Source organism: Muscardinus avellanarius, assembly GCF_963383645.1.
Source record: "Muscardinus avellanarius genome assembly, chromosome: 4".
NCBI lineage: Eukaryota > Metazoa > Chordata > Mammalia > Rodentia > Gliridae > Muscardinus > Muscardinus avellanarius.
Genome location: NC_137789.1, coordinates 77253391 through 77271558, shown reverse-complemented (window position 1 = coordinate 77271558; position 18168 = coordinate 77253391). Strand labels below are relative to the sequence as shown.

Here is an 18168-nt window from a genome sequence, read left to right as displayed (position 1 = left end):
ACCCCAGTGACCCACCTCCTCTAGCCATGCCCCACCTCTGAACTTTGTTCCTGCAATGGGGACTATGTTTTATAAGCTTTGTGGAAAACATTCTAAACCCAAACATAACAAATTATAATGTTTGGTTAGCCCAATTTTATACTTAACTTCTCTTAGACCCTCCAAAAGAGAAGGTTGGGAGAGAGAAGTCATCTGCCATCATCTCAAATTTTTGCACGCCATAATACACATTCAATTATAGACACAATATAAATGTTTCTGAAATTAGACTCCACAGAAAAATATAATTCTTCCTTTATAGAGGGCTCAAATTTAATTGAAAACAAGAAGCAAAATTATAGTTCTTCAAAAGCTTTCAGCTCATCCCAAAACAGTAATGCCCAATGATAAATTCTAATAATATAAAGTTCTCTGACACAAATATGGTTTTCATGCCAAAGTCAAAATTGAGCGTCTACTAAAATTTAGATATATGTAAATGTATATCATCCATGAAATTTGATGCATCTTCACTTGTTTTTTGTAGTCATTATTCTTTGTTTATCATTTTTTTTAAATTATAAAAATACAGAAAGCTACAAAAGTTTCCAGGAACACTGACAGGATATAGACACCATGTTGAAAAATGTCGTGGGCAATGGAAAGTGTATGAAAAAAAAGAAGATTCTAAGAACAGTATAGACAATAGCAAACTACAGCGATTTTAAGAGGCATAGACAAAGCTCCACGAAAAACACCATCAGGTAGGAAAGTTTCTGTTGGATGTTGCCTAGGAAACCCAAGGAAAAATATATATTATCCTATGACAATAAATAAATAAAGACTATGGATTAAAAAAAGAGAGAATGGAAATTCCACAGCTGTATTTTTCACCCTTAAGAATACTAATCCCACCAACAATGTCTTAGAGTTCCCACTTCTCCACATCCTCACCAGCATCTGTTGTTGTTTGTGTTTTTATTGATTCTAGTTGGAGTTAGGTAAAATCTCAGGGTGGTTTTGATTCGCATCTCTCTGATTGCTAATGATGTTGAGCATTTTTTCATGCATTTATTAGCCATTTTTATTTCTTCCTTCGTGAAGTATCTAATTCACTTGCCCATTTTTTTAATTGGGTTGTTTGTTTTCTTAGTGCTGAGTTTCCTGAATTATCTGTATATTCTAGATATTAGTCCTCTATCAGAAGAATAGTTGGCAAAAAGCTTCTCCCATTCTGTTGGCGCTCATTTTGAGGTTCTTGATAGTTTCCTTTGCTGTACAAAAGCTCTTCAGTTTCATGCAATTCCACATATTGATTTGCCTTCTAGTTTCTTGTGCCTTTGGGGGCTTGTTGAGAAAGTTTTTATTTGTGCCTATGTGTTGCAGTGTTGGACCTATGCCCTCTTCAAGGAGCCTCAGGTCTCTGGTCTAATTTTTAAGTCTTTGATCCATCTTGAATTGACTCTTGTACAGGGTGAGAAAGTGGGATTTACTTCCACTTTTTGCATATTGTTAACCAGTTTTGCCAACACCATTTGTTGAACAGGCTATCCTCTTTCCATTGTGTGTTTTGGCCCCTTTGTCAAAAATCAATTGGCTGTAAGTGTGTGGATTTGTTTTTGAATCTTCTATTCTGCTCCATTGGTCTATGTATCTGTTTTTGTGCCAGTACCATGCTGTTTTTATTACTATAGCTTTGTAGTATCATTTAAAATCAGGTATTGTGATTCTTCCTGCATGGTTTTTGTTGCTGAGAACTACTTTGGCTATTCTGGTTTTTTGTTGTTCCAAATGAATTTAAGAACTGATTTTTCTATGTATATGAGGAATGATCTTGGTAATTTAATGGGTAATGCATTAAATCCATAGATCACTTTGGGAAGTATGGCCATTTTAATGATATATATTCTGCCTATCCATGAACATAGAAGATCTTTCCACCTTCTAAGGTTTTCTTCAACTTCTTTTTTCAATGTTTTATCATTTTTCTTTGTAGAAGTCTTTTACCTCCTTGGTTAAGTTTATTCCTAAGTATTTTATTTTGGGGGGAATATCCTGAGTGGAAGTGTTTTCTGGATTTTTCAGTGGATTTATTGTTGGTACAGAAAAGCCTCTGATTTTTTAAGATAGATTTTGTATCCAGACACTTTGCTAAATTTTTTGATCAGTTCTATAAGCCTTTTGGTTGAGTTTGTTGGGTCTTCTAAGTATAGTATCATGTCATCTGCAAATAGTGAAAGTTTGAGTTCTTCTTTTCTTATTTGTACTCCTTTGATTTCCTTTTCTTGCCTTATTGCTCTGGCTAGAGTCTCAAGTACTATATTAAAGAGAAGTGATGATAAATGGACATCCTTTTCTTGTTCATGTTCTTAGGGGAAATTCTCAAAGTTTTGTTGGTGGGATTGCAAATTAGTGTATCCTCTTGGGAAAACAGTATGGATGATCCTCAGAAGAATGGAACAAACCTACCCTATGATCCAGCTATACCACTTCTGGGTAGCTACCCAAAAGAAAGGAAACCAAACTAACAAACTAATGCATGTGTATCTACGTTCATAGCTACACAATTCATCATTGCCAAACTATGGAACCAGCAAAGATATCCATCAACAGATGAATGGATTAAAAAACTGTGGGATATGTACACAACTGAATTTTACTCAGCCATAAAGAAAAACATAATTACATCATTTACAGGGAAATGGATGGACGTGAAGGACATTATGCTATGTGAGATTAGTCAGTCACAAAAAATAAGAAATCAGACGCTCTCCTTAATATGAGAAAGCTAGGGAGAAAACGGGTCATAGGAGGAACTCTAATGAAGAAGGAGATTCTATAGATGAGCAAATAAGGCAACCTGAGGGGATGGGGGGGTGGAATTCTCTAATACACATGATGTACTTTAACAAACACATCAAAGTCAGTCACTAAGCCAAACATGAGAAGGAGGTAGGGAGAAGAAATGGGGCAGGAACTGGGTAAGGGCTAATTGGGTGATATGTGCATGTATGTCTCTACCATCTTGTATCCCGTTAAGATGTATGACTACAATGCACCAATAAAAAATTTTAAAAAGAATACTAATCAACTCCATTTAAGAATAAAAAAACTAATATCTAGTCATCCTTAGTTCAATTCACTTTCCTATTGGATGGAGAGAAATTATCCATATTCTAATTAAGACTCAAATTATATATGCCTTAGAACAGCTTTAAATATTTTTATTTCTTCACCCTACCTATAGCTAAGGGCATCTTAGAAATTTATCAAGAAGGTATGGCTCTAACTACTGCTGTTCTTTATGTATTTTTAAGTAGGTAGAATCAATCACAATATAGATAGTAAAAGGGTAAAGTGGCATTACTACTAAATAGTATTGACTCAAATTTATCAGCTTCCCTCCATTGTGGTACCTCACTTTCTGATTTCCATTTTTCCTACTACAAGCTAAGCATCCCTAATCTAAAAATCTAAAATCCAAAATGCCCCCAAATCCAAAACTCTTTTAAGCACCAACATAACACAAGTGGAAAATTCCATTCCATGAAACTATTTTATATGCAAAATAATTTAAAAATATTGTTCCAAATACCTTCAGTTTATATCTATAAGTGCATTAAAAACATAAATGAATCTGCTGAGACTTAGGTGCCATCCCCAAGATATCACATTATGACTATGCAAATATTCCTAAATCCAAAAAAATAAAAAAAATCAAAGTCTGAAATACTTCTGATCCCAAGCATTTTGTATAAGAGACACACAACCTGTAACTGAACCATCATAATTCTAATAATTCCAATAATAGTCCATTACTTGAGTTCTATTTCTCAGCATCCTAATGTGGCCTCTTCTAGTGCTCATCCAGCCCTATCCATTTGTCCTCTACCACATCTCTCATGTATATCTCCCCCCCATGTTTTTCTTCTCATTCCCATTCTACCACCTTAATCCAGCACTTAACAATCTACCTGCTTAACAGCACTAGTGGTTAGAGCCAGGCATGGTGGTGCACGCTTGTAATCCCCAAGGTTAAGAAGCTGAGACAGGAGGATCGCACAGGTTCAAAGCCAGCCTCAGCTACTTAGTGAGGCTCTCAGCAACTTAGTGAGACCCCGTTTCCAAATAAAGTATAAAATGGGTTTGGGAGTATAGCTCAGAGGTAGAAAAGCCCCTGGGTTCCACCCCCAGTACCATAAAAAAAAACAAAAAAAGCACTAGTGGCTCCTGATTGTCTCAAGAAAATAGAGTATAATTCTCAGGCAGGGATAGACCTTCCCAGCCTAACTCCAGAACACTCCAGTGTCCTTTCCAACACACAGTGAGGAATCCAAAATTCCTGTTTTGGCTCATGCTACATTCTCATCTTTGAATCACTTCCCAGCCTTGTTTATCCATCATCAAGACCCAACTTCAAAATTCATTCCTTTCTCTGAGCTTAGTAGAAATTCATTATTCTACAGCCTATGTTCCCCTTAACATCCCCTAAGGTCTACAGCCTTTTCAGACATAATAGCATTTGTTTTTCCCTGTGGTGCTGGGGATGAACCCAGGACCTAGTGCCTGTTAGGAGCACTCTACCACTGAGCTACACCCCCAGCCCAGAGACGCTGTCTAATGGGCCTGCCAACTGTAGGAAATACGATCCTGCTGTCATTCCTTGTTGAACCTTCAGAATTAGAACATAGAAAACACACAGTAGCTGCTTCCTAAGTATATCTTGAACTGATTAACATTTTCGTTTCACCTGTCAGTCCTATTCTTTTCACCTGTTTCTATCTTACTTCCACCTTTCCCAGCCAGACTTCAGTCGTTAAAAACAAAAGCCATTTTTGCCGGGCCTAGTGGTACACACTTGTAATCCCAGCATTTGGAAGGCTGAGACGGGAGGATCCAGGTTTGTGAACAGCCTGAGCTACTCCATTGTGAGGCCCTTTGCAACTCAGTGAGACCCTGTTTCAAAATAAAGGATAGCAAAATAGGGCTGGGGTTGTACCTCGGAGGTCAACTGCTTCTGGGTTCCATCCCCGGTACCATAAGAAAAAAAAAAAAAAAGCTGTTTTCTTACATTTTCAATCCTCATAGGTTATGGCTTCAAACACACACACACTTAAACATTTGTTAACTGAATGGTATATTCTATTCTACCATCTTCCTACCCACTTAGACTCAAAATTCAGTAATGTCTTTCTTCTCACTCACTTATAGGGAATACCACCTCCGAAAAGGAGAGAGTTATAGAGAAAGCAGGCGAGGAGATCAGTGGAGGAAGGTGACAGATACTGTGAGTGTCATGGCCTTTGTCCCTCAATGATCCAGGCTGCTGCTGTATATAAGAGACTGTCCTACAGAAGAGCTCTGAACAAAGCATGTCAGGTTGGGAACAATGGCCACAGAGAAAAATTTGTAATGTTTATTCTCCATAACAAGGTATATAAGTGACATTTGCTTTTAAAAATCATGGCAAAATATTTCCAGTGCTATACAACCCAAATTCAGAAGAGGATTCAAGATTTAAACCCTGGACCAAAGTGACAGTTGTTAAAAAGTGAATAATCCATAAACTTGGTTTATATCCATGGATTAAACAAGGATTTCCCAGGCTGCAGTGGTAAGCAAGGGGGGGGGGGGGGTAGAAGAACCAATAAATTAGAAAGAAATGGGAAAAAGAAGAAAATCTAAATCCTGGGATGATTAAAATATCCCTGCTGGTCAACCACACCACCCCAAAACCTTTTTAGAATGTGGAGAACTGAGTGACTATCTTAGGTGGGACAGAGCAACCAGGCTGCAATAAAAAGAAATGGGATTTCCTTCACTGATTCCCAGATGTGCTTGCCCTCCTGCTAGAGTCTAGTGCCCTAAAGCTTTACAAGGTAAGTAGGGGAATTCTGAAGATTTAGTCCTATTACAGGAAACATCTCTTCCCTATTCCGGGTTTCTATAAAGAGGGATTTTTCTTAAACAAAGCTGGCCTTCTTTTTCACTCCTTCAACAAGCTCCTCCTTCTCTCTCTCTCTGTTTTTAACTTGTGAAATCTGAGCTTACTCTTAGGGAAGAGACCAATAAATCCTACCTGGGGATTTCCCTACACATCATTGCCTACATGTGTGGGCACCTCTGTCTAGAGCTGGGCAGACCCCTCCCTCTCAGGCACAGTTCTATTCATGACAGAGGTGATGCTTTGCTCTCCATCTGAGGACTCTGCTAAGGCCTCAGTTCCTGCTTTGTTCAGAATTCAGAAAGGGAAGGAACTCCTTTACTGAGTCTCCTTGGAGAACTCACCCAAGAAATAGTCATGAGCAATACATTAACTCTGGAGCCAAATAAATCAGTTCAACTGAAACAGTGATTTTGTTCACAGGGCAAGTGATTCATTAAACTGAGTTTAGAAAATTTACTTGCTTTTGGGTCCCATGTAAGCATTAATGAATGAAGAGCCACCTTTAACTTGTTACATCTTGGAATAAAAATTCTCTTTCTATGCTTATGCTTTTATATTCAACAATTTAAAATCCCAATTTTTTCTATTACCTTTAAAGCCTTCAAAAAAAAAAAAAAAACCAATATATAAGCCAAGAGTGGTGGTGCACACTTGTAATTCCAGCATTCAGGAGGCGGAGACCAGAGGATCACAGTTTGCGGACAGCCTCAGCTACTTAGTGAGGCCCTCTGCAACTCAGTGAGACCCTGTTTCAAAAATAAAAAAGACGAGCCGGGCGTGGTGGCGCACACTTGTAATCCCTGCGCTTGGGAGGCAGAGACAGGAAGATCGCACAGGTTTGAAGCCAGCCTCGCTGGCTTAAGAGACCCTGTTTCCAAATTTTAAAAAATATAAAAATAGGTCTGGGAGTATAGCCCGGAGGTAGAAGGGTTCCATCCCTGGTACCACCAAAAGAAAAGAAAAAAAAGAGAGACTAAAAAATAGGGATAGGTGTATAACTGGAAGGTAGAATGCCCCTGGGTTTTATCCCAGTATCACACACACACACACACACACACACACACACACACACACACACACACAAAACAGTATCTACTGTCCTAAGTTCCATACCATTTATACCCAATGCATGTAATTATGGCCATAAAATGCTTTTAGAAAGCACTTTAAGTGAATACCAGATTTTGTTTAACAGCACTGTTTCTCCACTACCATACAAGAAATTTGGTACAGGGTATTTCCAACATCACACTGAATTTTTATAGCCTCTCCCTAAGTTTCATAGAGGTAGGGAAAATTTTATTATCCTATGTAAATAAAACAACTTTATAGAAGTCAGATAGCAAATATCATAGTGAACTAAAATTAGTATATAGCTTATCAGGACTCATAATTTCTATCACCAGAGCAAGCTTCCTACTATAGAACTTTGTCACAAAAACCATCCATCTTCTCCTCTGAGAACATATGTTATACCATGGTTCTATAATGAAGTTTAGTTGTGTGGAGTCCTATGAAACTAAAAGAAAAAGTATATTCAAACACATAAAAACATTACAAACATCCCTACATCAATTCCCATACTGCTGGGAATGAAACCCAGGACCTTATGCAAACTAGGCAGGCACTCTACCACTGAACCACACCCCAGATCCCAAGCTGTCATTCTTAAACACTGAAGAAAAAAACCAAATATGTATGTGGTTTTTTGCTGGGTAAGATTTAACAGAGTCAAAAAGTTCTTAGCTACAGTAACATATGCATAACAATGTTCATAGCAGCACAATTCATAATACCCAAAATATGGAACCAATCTAGGTCTCCATCAACAGATGACTGGATTGCAAAATTATGAAAAATACACACAATGGAATTCTATTCAGCTATAAAGAAGAACAAAATCATGCCATTCTCAAGAAGATGGAAAGACCTGGAGAACATTATGTTAAGTGAGATTAGCCAAGCACAGAAAGAGAAGGGACATATGTTTTCTCTAATATGCCCAAACTAGGCAGCATTGGGATACCAGGGGACTCCAGATAATGGAGGGGAAATCTCAGCAAAACTAGAATGGAAGGATAGGAGAGGAAGAAGGCTGAGGTTTATTAATGGAGGAGCTACATCTGAGTATGTGTAAAAGTGTGAACATAGCATGGTTAACCTGGACGCTCATTGTTGGGAGGAGGAAAGGGGAATGGGGGTAGGTGAGAGAGAGGAGACCAAGCACAGTCTAAATGTATACCATTTTTAATATGTTACACATATAAATAAAATTTAAAAAAATAAATATAGTCATTATAAAAAAAAGAAAAAATTGTACAGCCAACTATGGAAAAAAAAAGTTCTTAGCAACAGCCAGGTGTGGTGGCGCACCCCTGTAATGCCAGTACTTGGGAAGGTAAGACAAGAGGATGGAAGGCTCAAGGACAGCCTCAACAAGCAGTGAGACTCTCATCAATCTAGCAAGATCCTGTTTCAAAATAAAAAATAAAATAAGGCTGGGGTGTAGCTAGGAAATAAAATGCCCCTAGTTTTAATCCCCATTACCAAAAAAAAAATCTCTTAGCATCCTTTAATTAGAAGTTTGATAGTATGGCCCAGTTAACTTTCTCAATACAATTTTATTTGATTTTTCACTATAAAATAAACTGATAATATAAACTCTACTGTATATGCATATGTAATAATAAAAGTATGTCAGGGAAATACCATATTGATTATACTTATAAAAGGCAAGGTATTCAACTCGTGTAGAAAGAGAAGTTTTAAAGAAAAAACATTTTTTCTCCATTTATATTCTCTATAGTTATTTGTAGCAATGAAAAGGTTTTTGTATTCCCTATCAAGATATTTCCACTAGATTTTATCATTGCAACCACAACCACCCCTTTGATGTTCCCCCATCTATCCCTACTAGGAAACACAGAAGGAGTGACTGCCAACTTCGGAGCTAAGTTCTAGCCCTTTTTATAGACAGAAAGGTCAAGGTCGGAAAAGGTTTCCTAGCTTACCCAAACCACGGTGCCTGGGCTGAGGGCCCATGTTCTGACTCCTACCACTGTTCTCACAAAGGCAACTGCCCTGGTCCCACGTTATCTCCTGGCTTTCTATAACCAACACCTTTTCTTTTTTTTTTTTTAAATAAATTTTTATTGCTGCATTTTAGTCATACATCTTAATGGGATAAAAAAAAAACTTGTGGAGATATATATGCACACATCACCCAATCAGTCCCTACCCAATCCCTAGCCCTTCCCTCCCCCTCCCTCCTTCCCATGTTTGGTTTCCTGATTACCTTTGATATGTTTGTTTTTTTTTTCTTCCATATATGTTCAAGTTATTTTTGACAAGGTTTCCAAGAACATTTGGTGAAGGAAATAATAATCTTTTCACTAAACACTGTTGAAAAATAATAACTACATGAAAAAGAATAAAATTGGGCCCTTACCTAACACCATATACAAATATTAACTCAAAATAGATAAATGTAAATCTTAAGACTATAAACTTTTAGAAGAAAACCAGGGTCATAAAACTTTACAACATTGAAATTGGCAGTGATTTCTTGGCTATGATTCCAAAGGCACAGGCAACAAAAGAATAAACAAACTTCATAAAAATAGAAAAATATTATACATCCAAAGACAATGTAAACAGAATTAAAAGTTACGAATAGAATGGGATAATATATTTCCAAATGCTATATCTGAAGATATATTAATATTCCAAATATATTTTCTTAAACTCTTCCAATGGCCACAGCTTTTCTGTGTCTCACTGGTTCTATCTTTATTAGGTTACTTTATCTAGCCAACAAGGACCATGACTCAGTACACCTAGCATAATGCCTTTCACATACTAATTAATATTTTGTGTGCTTGGCAATTGTTTGCAACTCAAATGACATATTTATATTCCAATAAGTGTCTTCAAATCTTCCTCTTATTAACATCTAGTGGCCAGAATTGTGTACTGCATAAACAGTTTAGAACACAGAATCACTCAACTATATCTTCTAAAGATTCACCCATTTAAGAAAAAGAAGAGAAGGAGGTAAATCATATGTACTACTTTGGACTCCCTGTTTTATTAGAAAAATTAAAATCTAAGATAGGCTAGTTGGTACAGGCTTATAATCCCAGTACTTGAGATGCTAAGACATGGAGATCGCAGGCTCAAGGCTAGCCTCAGCAACTTAGTGAGACCCTTCTTCAAACTAAAAAATAAAATAGGGCTGGGGGTATAACTCAGAAATAGAATGTCCCTGGGTTAATCACTGGCACTAAAAAAATTAAAAAATTAAAAAATTAAAAAATAAAACTTCTAAATTATCTACTGCATTAATCACTGTCTTAGCATTTAGTCAAAGACCTGAACAGTAGGTTTTCAGAACATTTTATTGAGTGAATGGATGAATGGATGAGTAATGGATAGATAGAGAAATAGATGAACAAATGGATGTGAGTTTAAGGACAGATACAGAGTTACAGACCATGTATTCAAATCATTGTCCACTTATTTATTTTCTAAAATCATATGGAAATAAGAGTTATTTTTCTATAGAATTTTGATATGTTCAAACCCAAACTACCCATAGATTTTAATCAATATCATATTCCTTTATAGTAACTAATTTTTATTTTTCTGCAAACTTCAATATATAAAATCAGCCACAGTATAAACACTTCTTTTAAATTTAGTTTGCCCAAATGACCTTTTATGTATCTTCAAACACATGACAAGATGATGTACCAAGGAAATACAAAATCAAAGGTGACTTCAAAGTAACCACACAAAGGTCAAATTGGCCTCATCTCCCTCTCCTTCTGAGTGGGCAGACGGTCTGTCATGTGGTATCACTGAAAGAACATTTCTGTTTGCTCAACACCATCATTTATTTTCTATTCAGTAAACTGTTAGGTTTCTGCACAAAATGTATTTTAATAAATGAAAAAAGTAAACATGCTGAATCAAAGAAGAAACTATAATTTTTACAGAGTAAAAATGTAAGTGTTCATTAGAATTCAGGAAAAATAAAATTTGGGGTTTTTTTTCTTTATTTCTATATTTTTATTTTCTTTTGCCAAGACGTGAGAGGAAGTTTCTGCAACTGACTGTGAAAGAGGCTAGAAAACAAGGTTCTCATTCCTTCCTCTATGTAGGCAGGAAGATCAGATCAATCCACCAGCCCAAAGGGAGACTTCAAGGTACCAAACCATAACAATCATAATAGTTATTGTATTTAGACACAAATGTTCCTCTTTCTGGTTCCGCTACTCTGAGGATTATAACCCTGAGCTTAGTGGCTTCCCTCTCCAAACCTGGTGAGACCCCAGGGAAAGAGGAGAGCAGGAGACTAGAGGACCCACTGGAACTCCCCACGCCACCCCACCCCATGCTCTCAGCATCAGGGTCCTCAATGACCACAGCCCTGGCCTTCTCAATGCCACTCCAGCTTCCCACAGCCTCAACTTTGCCCTCTGAATAAGCCAATGCTCAGTTCTGCATCCAGGGTGACTGCAGACTAAGAACCCTTCGCGGGGTGGAGTGGAGATGGAGCCCAGCACACTTCCTGTGTTCATCTCCAGAGGCCCCTGAACTTATCTGGCATACCAGTCTCTTTTCAGAAAAAAAGTTACTCCACACCCCCTTGGAAGTCTATCTTCAAGTGAATCAACAGAAAGATGCAGTGGCACACTAGGGTTTTTTATGTATTTAAACAGTGTGCACCCCACCTCACCCCACCCACCACACTAGGAGGGGCAGTATCGCCCACTTTGGGAACTTGAGCTTCTAGACCATTAGCAGAAAAAGCATTAGTAGAGGATAATTCTTCCTTCAGCGGAACGTTTAGTTAACCAACCTATACTCTTTCTCATCCAAACTATATGCACCATGGTTTCCTTCAGGGTATTCCAAGACACTCAACCTTCTGGACCTGAGATTTCTCCTGTGTGTTTAGACGAGACAATCTCCAAAGTTCCTTTTAAGTCTATAACGCTTACATCATAAATCTTCTATGTCTAAATCTCATCATAGTGTGTCTCCTAAAGTCCTCCTGTTATATTTCCTTGGAAAGTGACAGGAAGTTTCTCTTTTACAAGAGATTCATAAACCTAAAGCCCTACTTGAAATGCTCTTGGAGGTCTGATATCTTGAAAAGACAGGAATCTCACTATTAGCCAGTGAAACTCTTCCTGGGATCTTCTCAGACCAGTCAAATAGGAGTGTGACAACAGAGTAAAACAAAATGTACCTTTCAGGTGAATATACAAATGAGGAGGGAGGCAGCAGCCCTAAAGTCCATTTTCCAAGAGCCGCTTCACTGTAGATACTTTCACATGCCTGACAAGAAGTGGTGTAAATTATCTGGAAACCTAGTAGACTGAGGTTGGGGATATGTAATATTTACAGTCAATGCTATGTCTTGATACAAGTCTTCATAACATTTTTGTTGGTCTGCTTTATAACCGAGGCCTTGACTCTTCACAATTAAAGGATCCTACTCTGCACAATGAAGACTTTACCTCTGTTTCCCTAATGTTCAACCCCTCATAAACAGCTGGCATGTGCCTCATTTATCACTGAGCCCTTTCAGGGTACAGGGGGCAATAGCAGCTCTTTAAATATAATGTAAACAAAGATAATGGTGTGTCCTACAACAGAGCTAGACCTCTTGCCAGGCAGCTTGCTTTCAAATCACAGACTTTTTGGCCCAGAGGGCAAGAAAGTTACTCTCCATACTAGGTCTCTGCTAGTCTGTGGGCAGGATCAGGGTCCAATCCCTTGACAGACCATCAAGCATCTATAGTGAAATGGGTAAAAGAGAAATAGTGAGGATTTTTAAAAAGCTTACCCTGTTCAATTCATAGGTTTGTGATTTATTCTGAGACCACGTACTTCCTACATTTGGCTAATAAAGATCCTCCCTTTATCAAATGTTTGGGGCAGCAGAGTGATGTTCTTATTGAAAAATAAATGAAAAGTTGTCCATGCTGTCGGTCTCTCTGTCACTTATTTTTATTTTATTGATCCAGCATAAAATCTAACTGCCTGGGAAACCCTCTTTCCTGGAATTATGAGAGTAATCCTTCAAGTGTAAAGATTGGTTATAATTTACTAGGAATTATACAGATCAGAGTCAGGCTATGCTGAAGCAGCAAAGAAATGATGGTGTCCACAAATTATGGAAATAGAATATATGGCCTGAAAGTAGGATGTGAACCTGTGAGCCTAAATATCCAGGCACTCCATATATATAATAAAATTAGTGTGAAAAAGATGAATAACTTCATTCTGGTGGAATAGTGGACACACAGAGCAGATCAGGGTTAGTAAAATGGCAAAATTCATATGGAATTAAAGTTGGACTTCAAAAACTAAGATGTCTAGCAATGATCAAAGAAAACACATATACAAAAATTAAGACTAGATTATCTCAATCTGGTTTTAAATCATCAACCTTCTTCTCAGGTTACTGTCTTGACTAAATATTACAATGCAAAATATTCACACACTAAGTAAAAGAATTTCAGTTGCTAAATAAGACCCAGACATTTATAAGAAAATAATTAACATAGGTCCATTCACTGAGGTTCTCAGGTAGCAGGGGGGAAATGCAGCACAATTATTTTTGCTCTTATGAAGGCACTGTCATCTAGGCATACACCTAGAGTATTCATAACATAATTTAGGTTCACAAGATAAAAGCATGTGGAAAGTGCTACATGGCCATGGAAGCATATGTGTTTCTATAAAAAAAAAACTCAAGAAGAGAAAACAAAAATGGCATGCTTTATCCATCCTGTTATTGAAAGAGCTGCAATTGGAAGTTATAAACTGTGTTAACTTTTGAAGCAGTTTTGGTGTAGAACCCTAGCAGTATCAAAAATAACATTCAGAACCAGGTGTGGTGTTACACAGATGTAATCCCAGTGCTTGGGAAGCTGAGAAAGAAGGACTGCAGGTCAGGCCAGCCTCAGTAACCTCGTAAGATTATGTTTCAAATTTTTTAAAAAATAAAAAGGGCTAGGGGGCCAGGCGTGGTGACGCACGCTTGTAATCCCCGCACTTGGGAGGCAGAAACAGGAGGATCGTGCAGGTTCGAAGCCAGCCTCACTGGCTTAAGAGATCCTGTTTCCAAATTTTAAAAAAAGTATAAAATAGGTCTGGGAGTGCAGCCCAGAGGTAGAAGGGTTTCCAGGAACCCCAGTACCACCAAAAAAGGGGGGCTAGGGACGCAGCAACAGAGGTAGAATTTCCCTGGGTTCAACCCCCATTACCAAAAAAAATAAATAAATAACATTCAAGGTTGTTTATAGACTTGTAGTAAGAATTTTTAAAAGTCAAGGAAAGAGAAGCTGATGGATTTCTGTTAAATGCTGTTCTTGTGTGTTATAAGTAGCAGGCATGATAAACATTTGTCTAACAAACCAGCCGTGTAATTTGAAGTGGAATCAACAATAAGGAAACAAGTGCGTGGATATGTGATTCTGGTGTTAATGTTAGTCTTACAATATAAATAAAATATGAAAAGTCCACAAAATTTGATAAATAAAACATATTCAAAAGGATCCCCTCACTCTTCACTGTCCTGCTGACCACATTCTTATATTGAAGGTGGTCACTGGTGGCTGCTAAGGACCAGGGGACCAGCAGTAAGTTATCTAAGCAACTGGCACTCACAACCTACAACACTCCTGGAATGTTCCTCCTCTCTCTTCTCTGCCATCACATCACAAGAGCTGCCTCTGCTCTTTCCTCCTTCAAAGCCAGCTCAGTATTCATAGCCTCTAGTTTTAAAAACTGGTTTGCAGGGGTCGTTCCATAATTCTGCGTACCCACAGCACTTACACATTCAAGAGGATAAAGCCCTAAACAAAGGTCTGATGACTGATAAAGTCTTTTCTCTGGGATTTCCTCAAGGATAATCTGGGATAACAAAAATATAAATATTACTCATTACCTATTTTGGAAAAATTAGTCAGTAATTCCATCATCTCAAATATAAATATTTCTGTAGAAACAAAACCTCACTAGCAGAATTTAATCTTCACTCAAAACAGTGCAATACCTGTGCTTAATGGACCAAAGCAATTAAAACGCCACCTAGTAGCCAGGCCAGTCTGAACATTCGGTCCGGAAATTCTATCCGACTACACAGCAAAAAGCTCAGGTCACTGACTTCCCTAATCTAATTAAGCTTGCTCAGAGCAAGCTTAATGAGGTAGTTCTGGAGGGGTACCTGGCCGTGAGCAACTATATATTTAATATTAAGTAGATGTGCAGTTGGAAATGACAGAGGAAGAAGACAGGCATTCCCATAAAATACACTGTCTTTTAAGGTTAGATTGTTTTTAATCTGCCATGTACACCAAACACCCTTTTCAGAAAATCCACTAGACAGTTGTCTAGATGATTGTGGATAAAGATAAAATCTGGGCTGACAGAGTTAAGAATTTAATCCTTAAAATTAGAATAGATCACCAAGAGAAGAAAGCAGGCTAGGCAGGAGAAACGGAGGGCTGGTGGAGAAGAAGAAAAATACACTCTTTAGGAACTGAGGTTCCTTACAGTTAAGAAGTATAAACAAGGCCTGGACCAAGGGAGCCATCCCCTTCAATATGGATTGCTTGTCTATGGTGTGCCCATCGGTGCACCAAATTATGGCCATCACCATGGGAATGAGAGGGAGATTCTGCTCTGGAGCCCACAGTCAGTCAGACAGATACAGTGAACATGGTATGTACCAATCCATGGGATCAGAGTGTGGCACCGATGTCTCGGATACACAGGAGGATGAAGAGGAAAAAATGAATTTTGCCTAAGGAAGGGACCCAGAGAAAAAAAGATATGACATTTAGCTTAGTATAGAACAAAGGGTAGGAGTCAACTAAGAAAAAAAGTGGGGGTAAAAAGATTTCAGATAAATTTTTTAAAAATCACTCTCTATAAATCTCATATCCCCACTGGCCTAGGGTGAATAAACTCAACCTATCTATTTTAAATGAGCTAAATTAGACTTTTGATCACCACTGAGCTTGCTTCTTCAAACAATTATATGTTCTACTCAAAGCATCTACAAAAGTGACCCACTGCATCTGCAGAGGCTGCAGAATGTTTAAAACTTTAATAACCCAAGGATGAAACTTAAGAGTGCGGGTTACCCCATTGCCACAAGCTTACCTGCACACTCCACGCCTAGTAAGGTAGGTAAGAAGTAGTACTTGCTGTCTCAAGCTTACTTTTTTTTTTTTTTTTTTTTTTGCGGGTCTGGGGATGGAACCCAGGGGCATTCAACTTCCGAGCTACACCCTCTGCCCTTTTTTAATTTTTTTATTTTGAAAAAGGGTCTCACTAAGTTGCAGAGACCCTCACTAAGTAGCAAAGGCTGTCCGCAAACCATGATCCTCCGGTCTCCACCTCCCAAATGCTGGGATTACAAGTGTGCGCCATCATGCCCAGCTTTCAAGCTTACATTTAATTAAGCATATTTTTATCTTAGTACAAATTAATAAAATTCAAGAGTTACACATCTGCTTTTAAGCTTAACCATTATCAGTAAATCAATATTTTACAGAATGACAAGAGTTTTACAAGATGATCATTATTCTTACCTCCATTGGAAAAGCCTTGAAATTTACTGTGTGCTCAGAACCACGCTGGTTTTCTCTTCCCCAGTGAAATCTAACTTCATACAGTTCAAATTCATGCCCCTGAGGCAATGGTCCTCCCGACAGAACTAAAAAATAAATTTGATTGAATTATATCACAAATTTGTTAACACAGCTTTATATACATTGGAGGTTTTCAATGTTTTTAATTTTTGTTTTTGTTTTGTTTTGTCCTTATTGTTGTTTGGCCAAAAATCCCTTGTGGGATTTACAGGCTAAATTTACAAAGCAAAAAATGAGAAATATTCTACAACTTTGAGATGAATTTACAGTATCTGGGTTTGTCTAAAATACTTGCACTTGAGCTGGGCATGGTGGTACACGCTTGTAATCCCAGCATTTAGGAGGCTCAGATAGGACTGTGGCCAGCCTTACCTACTTAGTGAGGCCCTTTGCAACTCAGTGAGACCCTGTTTCAAATAAAGAATAAAATAAGGGCTGGGGATGTAGCTCAGAGGTAGAATGTCCCTGAGTTTCATCCCTAGTACTGCCAAAAAAGAAAAAAAAAGAAAAAGAAAAAAACTTGTACTAGCCACTCAGATAAAGTAGAAGTTCAAAAACTCTAAAAAACTTAATAATAACATGTATATTTTAACTTCCTGGTTTTTTTCAGCCCAGAAGTAGAGGGGGGAAAAAAAACAAAATCCTCCTTGAGACTTGAATTCAGCACTGACTAAGGAGACAAAAAGATGGTCTGAGTCTCAGCATAATCAATAATTAGCTGTATTGCTATCAACAAACTAACCTATACTTGCAGATCACCCATTGGTACTCACAGACTTTTAATTTAGAGATGAAATATAGGCTAAAAAATTCTCCAGGAAGAGAATTACTGTTACATTAAATGAGAATAAAATCATATTTATAAATAAATCAGATATAATACAAATATAATTATAATAAAATATTAACAGTATACTCAAGACATTAACATCAATCCTACGGGGCCCTATTTTCTATTTCTCACTTCTGGGTATAATCCAGAACTTTGTCCCAAACAAGGTGTTAGGGTTTAGATATAGAATACCCACTGGAAAAGGTCATGTAATACAATGCAAAAATGTTCAGAGGTGAAATAATTGGACAATTAAGGTTCAAACTTCATCAGTGGATAAATCAATTGAAGAGTTAATTAACTTGAGTGGGTTTACTGGGTGGCAGGGTGAGCCGATGAGTGTGGCTGGGGGAGGTGGGCCAGTGGGGTGGCCTGGAGCTATACACATGTCCCTCACCCTCCCCTGGCTCACTCCCTCGCCACCGTGCACTGAGCTCAGCAGATGTGGCCTCGTCTAACATGGACCAAACTGTGAGCAAATAAACTGTGAACAAAAAACCTTCTTTCATCTAAGTTGTGGTCATCAGGTGTTTTGGATCACACTAATGAGAATGCTGACTGAAACACAAGGGCATCCTATAGGATGATAAAAATATACTGGTGTGATAACCTGTCTTAAAAAAATAAAATATTTAGCTAAATTCTCCCTGAGAGCATATGTAAAACCTTGAAATAAAGTTTTTTTATTTAAAAAAATGGTTAAACACAAATAAAGGTTATTTAATCCCAGGCAC

General features: G+C 37.8%; 1 protein-coding gene across 2 annotated transcripts in view; it reads right to left on the bottom strand.

Moving 5' to 3' along the window:
• The window catches only part of CA8 (carbonic anhydrase 8), a gene marked incomplete at both ends in the record, with an annotated part of 71834 nt that overhangs the window by 32999 nt on the left and 20667 nt on the right, over positions 1–18168 (bottom strand). For both annotated transcript variants that reach the window (XM_080693871.1, XM_080693872.1), the window contains one exon: positions 16543–16667. In XM_080693871.1, the coding sequence (XP_080549997.1) occupies positions 16543–16667 (125 nt within the window). The remainder of the gene's footprint in view (positions 1–16542; positions 16668–18168) is intronic.